Source organism: Nicotiana tabacum, chromosome 8 (assembly GCF_000715075.1).
Source record: "Nicotiana tabacum cultivar K326 chromosome 8, ASM71507v2, whole genome shotgun sequence".
Lineage (NCBI taxonomy): Eukaryota > Viridiplantae > Streptophyta > Magnoliopsida > Solanales > Solanaceae > Nicotiana > Nicotiana tabacum.
Genome location: NC_134087.1, coordinates 182906629 through 182916249, shown reverse-complemented (window position 1 = coordinate 182916249; position 9621 = coordinate 182906629). Strand labels below are relative to the sequence as shown.

The window sequence follows — 9621 nt, the reverse complement described above, 5'->3', positions numbered from 1 at the left end:
ATGTTCTTCTCTTTGGCCTAAATTATAGATAACATCTTTAGGAGTCCAAGCCAGGCAACCTACGAGGAATTGAGCTACGCAACTTTTTTGATGTGCTTCAATGAATAAGGGGTCTGATATACGGGAGCAAAAGGATTTTGAAACGCACCTAAAACGCAGTAGAGACTTGGCACGAACCTTTTTCAGAATTTCAACAATGAGCCTGTGCGGAATGCATGCGACAATGACCATAATGTATACTTGGCTGTGACAGATGACCATAATGTTATGTGAAATTTGAGAGCAAAGAAGGAATTCATGAAACATATAAGAAGCATGGTTTAAAGGCGTCTTTGAGTTGGACTCGCTTCTGCAGCAACAATAACGGACTCGGTGTTTGGATGTTCTTTTAGGTTTAGGTTATTGCATTTTATTTTTGGCGGCCTACAGGCTTTGTATCTTTCCTTTTTGCTCGTCATCTATATATTTGAGGGGTACTAGAAGAAGACTACATATAAAATTGTGTTAAATAGATCCTTGTGAAGTAGCTTATTAAGCTATTTTAAAACGGATACATCCGAATATATCTGCTTTGTTTGTCAGAATCTATCCATATTCAAGACCAGTGCGCTCCTTGTGCAGAAAAATTTTACCATTTATTTTTCTTAAACATAACTGAAACATGAAGAAGCCTAGGCCCCTGAACCAGCCAAACGTCGCTTGGTGGCGTTGGAGACAGACACTTGACCAAGCTTGTCCGTTTCTGTATATGGTGATCTCTCTTTGAGAGGCATATAGTGACGCATCCATACACCAGTATACACCTGAAGGAGAAACAAATCTCAAATGAATAAACCTGGCAAAGTTCGATAAGGGGAAGAAGTTATAGGACTAAAGACTTCCCTAGGGGGATAAGAAGTCAGAAGAAGAGAACTGCGAATAAATCAATTATAAGCACCAAAACTCATTTAGTTGCTAATCAGACCTTAAAAGTCATTAGGTTCTAAACGAGCACCTTTATGTTTTCTGGATCTTCTAAGATGCCAAGGCGATCAAGAGACGGAGGAAAAATCCAAAGAGCCGAGGTTTTGACTTGGCACAAACAAGTACTAGGCGGCTAACATAAAATTTAGTAATTGCTAATAATAAAGTCTTCTTTGTACATCTGATTATGCCAAGATTGAAAAGACAGACTAAGTGATTTCACCTGTGCAGGTCTCATTATCTTGGTATCAGGATCATCCAAAGACTCTCGCCAATGAGACAAGTAACCAGCCATCCTAGGAACTGCAAACAAGACTGGAAAGAATTCCGTCGGGAATCCCATTGCCCTAATACATGACAGTATTTCATTAGAGAAATATCACTAATAACGAATACCAAAAATATTCATCTTACTTTGTTCTTACCTGTAAATTAAACCAGAGTAGAAATCAACGTTTGGATACAGCTTCCTTTTTACAAAGTACTCGTCTGAGAGCGCGGCTTTCTCCAGAGCAATAGCAACCTGAAATAAATGAGAAATTTTGGGAACCATATAAAATGTTGGGTCATTGAAAGAAAGCAGGCCATATTACATCCTTTCATGCATGCAAGGATTTAATAGATGTACATATTTAACCAGCCAGCCAGAGAGATGCAGGATATCTGGGTGGTGGCATCAAATGCTCTGACTCTGTGTTACCCACCATAATATTTAACTCGTAGCCAATCTCATCACCTGGAAAGACATTTTTTCTCAATTTGATATATAATTCACATATTTCAGAAAAACGAGATTCTATCACCTCTTCCACATAGTAAGAGAGCTAACAGGCACACTCGATGTCATTGTAAGATAAAGATGTAGTCGAATATCCGGCATTACAAAGATAAAAGAAATCTCCTTAGTTAATTCTACAATGAAGAACAGGAGGGAAATAACTTCTTCGAATCTGAGGTAGAATTAGTGTGGCAAAAGATAGAAATTTAGCTACCTCAAAAGATCAGATTTTTGTTAATTTGGAATTGCCGAAAGAAAGAACAAAGACTGCCTATGGAAATATAAATAGTGGGGAAAGGAAGCTTGAATGGCCTTCTGAACAACAAAGAGAAAATGGTGCTTCCTCCGGAATAACCGAGGAACAAATAAGAATGGATTTTACTAGACTTGTTTGAAGGTAGCCAGAGAAGAACATTGGTGGTGTATAACTTTTGTACTGCTCTAGTTGTGATAAAACTAAAATAACTCAAATTCACTTAATCAACTTTTTATGAAAGTGAATTTAAAACATCTAAGGGTAATACCCAGCTCAAGACCAAGCCAAAACCACCTGAGCATGCAGTGCCTATACTTCTTTTAGTATAGATGCAACAAACTGGGAGAAGTTGGCTTTATACTTATTTCTTTCTAGCCATACATGAAATGTTTTCGTGGGAACAATCTTTTATGTAATTATGTCTGCACCAACTTTACTGCTTTAAGCTCTTCTGTAATACGAGAAAATCTGAAGTCCACGAGGATTGCTTAAACATGGATACAAAATATCCTGTTACTTCCAAAATGCTAGCAAAAATGATTAAAATAATGGAATGGACCTCTTGGAAACACCAGCTAGACCAAGAACAGTTATAATCTTTTCTAGAAGTGAAAACCTTACCTCAATCAAAGGATCCTGACCAACAATTGAAAATACTTCATCGGCGAGCTTCTTAATGACTTTTGCTCTGGGATCATAATTTTTGTAGACACGGTGCCCAAAACCAGACATTTTGCGCTTCCTAAAGGGACGGAAATATAAGGAAATTCATATGGTTAAAATGAACAAGACAAATCTTCTGCCTGATGTTACAACAATGACTATCAAAAAATGCATGCCTGTTCTTCACACCCTCAATGAACTCTGGAATATTCTCAACGCTTCCAATCTCACTGAGCATCTTCAGCACAGCCTGTAACCATGTAATAACATAACACTCAAGCATAATACAACCCAGCGCAATGTCATGTGAGAGACATAAAGATACAGAGAACTCATAAAATTTGAAGCTCCCCTATACATGCTCATTACTTGCTGTAGAAATATTTTACCTCATTTGCACCCCCATGGAGAGGGCCATACAAAGCTCCCACAGCTCCAGCTATAGCTGTGTATACATCAACCCCACTGCACAATCATTTGTATATAAGTCGTGTATCTTATTTATACATCAACCCCAAATGCACAATTATTTGTATATAAGTCGTGTATCTTAGTGCTATTGTCTGTGCAAAAAGATGCCTACCTTGAAGCAAGATGACGTGCTGCAGCAGTAGAGCAATTCATTTCATGTTCTGCGTGTAATATGAAAAGAATGTCGAGCACCCGAGAGAGTCGAGGATTGGGTTTGTAAGACCTATTACCTCTGTAAGTAAGGTAAACAAAAAGATTCATTTAATTTATTGGCTGCACACTGAAGAATTGAAAGTGATGTGATGGCAAATGCAACAAGGAGAAATCCACAGACACGTTGATTTTTACGATTACCACTATATTTACAATCATTCTCTGACTAATAAGAACCAGGATAATTACTTCTATCCATTTAGGCATCATTTAGAATTCCGGACATAAACCAAAGAAAGCAAAGTGGAACAATAGAACTTACAATGAATCTAGCATGTACAAGAAGTTCTCTGCATAAGAGAGATTGTTGGATGGAAGGACAGGTGGCCTTCCAGCTATTCTTAAGTAAGCAGCTGCAGCAATTGTAGGTGCCTGCAAATACAACGAATAGAATGCTTATTACTACTTAGTACTTTACACTCAGTTGACGAAGATCACAAAGAACATACATCAAACTTTAACGCAATATCGTAGTTCAAAATATCAGAAGTTCAGACAATCAAAGAAAAAATAGATGAAGGAAAGGAAAATAACCTTGCCAAGGATCCGGACTATTTGTTTATCTCTCACTTGTTTAGACTTGTATATATCCTGTCCCTGCATGAACAAAGACAAATGATCAGAATCACGAAATAAAATGTTGCAATTCAAATGCTTGCTGTCCAGCTATCATTAAAATGGGTCAAAATTCAGAAGGTAAATCATTTTTATTTTGATAAGTCAAATTTTATTAATAAAGTAGTACCAAGAGGGTACTAGCAAAAGTACAGAAGATAAGGAGCAAGCTCCCAACTAGTAAAACTTTTGAGAATCCAACAATTCAGAACGTAAATCAATTTGTGATCTCTCAACCCTTAGTTGAGAATCTTGCTTCGTAATGACCAAAATTCAGGCTTAAGAAGGGTCTTTAATAGTATTTCTTTTTCCATTGAGATGGACCACTAAGCAGACCAAGAGAAGCAATTTACATTGTACCCCAAGAAATAAGTTATGTTGTCTTGTTAGCTCATAAAGGAAGCTAAATGATCGTCCAAACCGGAGGAAATATTTAATTGTTCAACTTTGTGTAAGAGACATTTTCTGAACCATATACACAGATTCCTTAAGATTTTCCTTTGAACTATTTGAGTTATCCAACTCAAGCTATGAGAATAGAAATGGTTGTAGCTCTAACAGATACCCTCTTGCCAACTACAAAGAAACTTCAGGTGGGGACAAAAGAGAGCAATTTAAACTGCAGCATGAAATTTGAGCAGAAGAGAGGGTTTAGACAAATAGCTGTTCCAGTATACCCCAAAAGAACAAACGGATAAAAGATAAAACATGCTTCTTCACAAAATATATGAAAACAAATTTCGCTTTAAGTTTTGAAACATTTCAAGGTGGCAATTATAACATTTCATCATCAACTCCTTTATTCAACTCTCACTAGGACAATAAGAAGCTAACTTTCAAATTATTATTCGCGTCAGTTGTTACTGTCAACTCTTAGAGAGACACCTAGACAAAAAATTTGACAAGCATTCTCATCAGAAACCTACACTGAACTCTCTAAATATAGAGAAGCTAGTAATCCCTCAGTGGTAAGACAATCATGATGAAGCAGTGTCCCTTAATTGGAACTAAGAAGCTAAGTTCATCTCAGGGAACCAAAATGAGATCAGGGAACATCTGAAGCAATGAATTTAGGTAAATCAGAGAAGCTTTGGCTACAGATTATATATTGGTCAAACACTTCCACGTCTGTTGCATCATAGCAAAGAGGGAGAAGAGGCAACACAAGAAGGAATATTTGAAAATGTTGCTTACTCTCAGAGCTGGATTGGCATCAGGATGAAAGACAGAAAGAGCACTCATTGCACTGACAAGAACACCCATTGGATGAGCATCATGGGGCATCGAATGTATAATATCCTGCATCACAAAATTGCAATTGGTTCAGATTTTTTTGGACTCCAACAAAAAGCAGGAACCCAACACCGAACACTCAACAGCATAAACTTTTAAAAAAAGGATTTTCCAGAACTGTTTAAAGGACATAAGGTATGACCATAAATGACCATATTTAAACAACTGACATTAACCCTCAGGGGTTGGCCTGGTGGCAATTGACTTGAGCCTTGGGGTTTGAAGTACTTCTTCCTCCCCTTGCACTTACATTCTTCTTCTACTAGTGAAGGGTGTTAAGAACTAAGAGAATTTAGTGCAATTATTTTGAGGGATATGCTTAGTTTAATAGTATGGAGTGTTCTTAATCTAGTAGCTGAAACTCCTATTTAAGGAGCTTTCTTGTATGTTCTTTACAACCAATTCAATACGATTTTTTTCTTTCTTTCTATTTCACATAGTATCAGTGTCTCTTCCATCTCGGCAAAGATTGCAGTAGTTACACCTACCGGACAAAAGGCTTTCCCTCTTGTCATAAGTTTTCAGTGACCATTTTGGAAGATGTAGTGACTGACCAAACATGTACAGTAGGTGAAATGCCCATGGGGGTTCACAAGTTTCATACTCCAAGACCATGAAGTTTATGAGAGAGGGAAAATATTGCAGACAAAAGCTAATAAGTGCAGAAGAACTATAAGTTCATTATTTAAGTAAAATCCAAGGATGTTCCTGTCTTCAAGTCATGGGGAGCATTTGCGAGTGACAAAAATCCGAATCCATTATAACTCAAGCTTTCTTAGAAAACTAAAATATGAGCGCACCAAGATTCCTTGTGGAACTGCTGAATGTTGTGAAACTGTGAACTCCCAATCTGCCAACTGGTTCTCAGATGGTAAATTACCATACACTGCAAATTTCAATAAGCACAAACGAAAAGATAAATCAAACAGAGTCAGATGTATGGATGAAACAGCCTCTCTGCCCTATCAGGGTAGGGGTAAGGTCTGCGTAAACATTACCCTCTCAGACCCCACTTGGTGGGATTTTACTGGGTAGTTGTTGTTGTTGTTGTTGTAAGTCAGATGTATGGATCTGCTAATTTGTTTGTGGGGTTGGGCTTTGGGGTTGGGGGGGGGGGGGGGGGGTTGAGTTCGAGCAACGTTAGTTTTCCTCTGCATGTATAGCTGAAAGAAGTTCATTGTGAATGAAAGCAAAAAGGCTCAGTAATGGGAATAACCGAATAAGTTGCTCAGGAATTGATGTATCCCTCTTTTTTTTTTTGGGTAAGACTAATGTGAGTTATCATCCATAGAAAGAAGAGGTGAAGACAAGGACTAGTGATACAGTATGAGTACTATAGTGTATACTCAGGTTGTCATATCAAGAATATAATTAAGTAAAATATGCAAAACATGCTTTGTAGTTCAAAATGTTTCAGCTTGATCAAGCAGAACAAGTATGCATCCACAGTGCACCCTTGGTGGGCCCAGACCAGACAACCAGTGGACAATCTCCCCCTGAGTAAGGAGGTGTATCGAAACTGCCTAGTATTATCTCAGTTTATTAACTCCAAAGTTCTATAGCATTACAACTTGATTCAAAAGTTAACTCCTACGGAGTTCCATACCTATACATTTGCTTTTCTATTCCTTCAAAAGCTCCCAGAAAGTTTGAAATTGTCAAAGTCATCTACCTCAAGCTGATTCCTTAAGTCTATCCAATTCACTCATGATGTGCGGATCTGATCTTATTTCTATTCAAACGCCATAGTCTTGACCAAATATTCATACTTTTTCCCATTTGTCATTAAATCTCAGAAAAACCGTCACCACTATTATAATCTTTTTAAACCTTGCTCAATTATTTGATCATCAAAAAGCTACATTTATGAAAAGTTTCAAAAGATTGCAAAATCCATTCAGAAATCACTCTAGACATTTCAAAAGATTGCAAAATCCATTCAGAAATCACTCTAGACATCAGACACCCCCAATGGCAATGACCAAAATCTACAAAGGCAGCAAAGACGAATCTGGGCCAGCAATAGCATAGGAACCTGTAATTAGACATTTAAATGAATAGAGATTTCATGAGAAGCACTTACTCAAAAGATAAGCCACTTCCAAGAAGGAACTTCCCTCAGCCAGCTCTTCAATTGGGTAACCTCGATATCTAAGGATACCAGCATCACCATCTATATAGCATATTGATGACCGAACAGGTGCTGTGTTGAGATAGCCCGGATCATAAAGCTTGAGACCCTTATCATTTTGTCCTGCTGTTATCTGCGAGACAATTATATCTGGAGTTAGGAAACATTTTCAGCAAAATATATGGCTGACAGTGGCAAGAAACAAAAATGATAACATGGGTAATTTTTTGGAATTTAGAGCTCCAATGAGACAGAATAGATCATGAAACAAGCACTAAGATATATCTGTTGAGCTCAATTGGCCCAATCTTAAAAATACTAGGACAAATAGCTCCATAATCTAATCTCGCACTTTGCTGGAAATTAAGGAAAACAGAATCGAGAAACATCTACATGTTACGCCGGTAGTACAGATGCATATAGCCAGAGGCATATTCACAGGGAGTCACTACTTCAGGCTCAAACTTTGTCCAAAAAAATTTATATATATACACATTAGCACACACGTCACACGCACACACATAAATGCACTTGTGCGTGTATATTTAAAATATTACGTATATACATATAAAGCTTTATAAAAAAAATTAAGGTCACGTATATATGTTAGACTTTAAATCTGCATACATATATAATGTGTGTGTGTGTGTGTATATATTAGACTTTGCACCATATGTTTAAATTATAGATTTGGACAAGAAGAACAAGCAACTGTAGTACTCTACCAAAAGTAAACTCGGTAGAGTTGTTACATTCAGAAAGTCTTGGTTCAAATCAACAAAAGAAGGCAAGGTCCAATTAGCAACCAGTTATATCAAACTTTTATCTTAATTGACAATCTAAACTGGACCTGATTTAGACATTGCCATCCATCCTTTATCAACATCAATAACTCATCTATATACATTCATTTCTTCTTCATGTTTCTGACAATTTCACTCTCTAATACCAACTCGATTTCTCTGCATTAGCTATTTCCTTTTGTCATGTTTGATTGATTCACAGTTCACAAAGCAAGTCCTTTTTTGCCTCATTATTGTAAAGATCTTATGAAATAAGTTTATAAAGCCTCTTAATATAATTTGGCTTTCTTTTGATAATAAGGCACAGCTAATGCGGTCTATAATAGCTCAGCCAAAAAAAAAAGGACCGAAATTTCCACTACCGCAAAAGTAGTTACAAAATTATAGAAAGTAAAGAGATCAAAATTGAAAGGGAAATTCGGAATTTGCTTCGATGAATACCTTTTTCAAGTCGGTGGCTTTGATAGTGCCTTCCTCCGAAACTTGAACCGGATACCTCTTACCGGTTCGCTCATCGATGATCGTCAACGCGCCTTTTAGATTCGGCGGCGGCGCAACGACGGAAGTGGCGGATACAACGGAAGTTTCTAAAAGTTTGGAATCGGAGAGATTGACTGAAGCGGCGAGGTGAGCTGAAAGCACAGCTAACCGCCCTCGCGCAACAGCTGAAGAATTCCCCTTCTCCATTTGTATGCTCTCTTTTTTCTCGAAAATTCTTTGTGTTATGTTTGATGAAGATTAGAAAGGTATTGATCTCGTGTTTGCTGTGTATATATATGTGTGAAATGTATTGATCTTGGTTTCATAAATTGGAAAGTCAAGTGGGGAAAGGCAATTTATGAGTTTAATTACTTTACTGGAAAAATGGTCCGATCTGGCTTTTTGTTTTGCGACGTGTCAGGGTAGATTTTTCGATTTTCCACCAATTTCCTTCATCCTAGGTAGTACTAGTATTTTTCACTGTATTTCTATTTCATAATGAATTTTTAATTTATATGCAACGATAATATAAAATAATTTTATATTATATGGAGTATAATTTAACATGTATAACACTTTGTCAAACTTATTTTTTATGTAACTAATTTCATTATTATGAAGGAATATTATTTATCAAATGTAATTTAAATCAATTCATGAAGCTCGACTTCAGCTCAATGCCATATATAACGTGTTATTGCTTCTAAAATTAGCTTATTTTGAAAAGTATTTTTTTAAAAATTAATTTGGTAATAAATAATTTGTGTTTGACTAATTAATTTGAAAAGCATTTTTGAGCGGTAATTAGTGGTTAGTCAAGCTTTTGAAAGTGTTTATGTATATTTTTCTCAAAATACTTTTCATAAAAGTATCTTTTAAAAGATGCTATTTTTTTGTGTTTCTCAAAAATTATTTCTGCTTCTACTTAAATTTTTCCTTGGTTAAATAATTTAAC

General features: G+C 36.5%; 1 protein-coding gene across 1 annotated transcript; it reads right to left on the bottom strand.

Moving 5' to 3' along the window:
• Nucleotides 1-291: 291 nt before the first annotated feature.
• Nucleotides 292-8908, bottom strand: LOC107822424 (citrate synthase, glyoxysomal-like; the record flags this gene model as incomplete). The annotated part of the gene is given in 14 exon segments (NM_001326095.1): nt 292-438; nt 481-803; nt 1187-1310; nt 1389-1486; nt 2619-2739; nt 2837-2910; nt 3050-3125; nt 3244-3363; nt 3607-3716; nt 3879-3941; nt 5154-5258; nt 6053-6138; nt 7336-7516; nt 8628-8908. Coding segments are annotated over 13 exon segments (1536 nt in total). The 3' UTR covers nt 292-438; nt 481-671.
• Nucleotides 8909-9621: the final 713 nt, after the last annotated feature.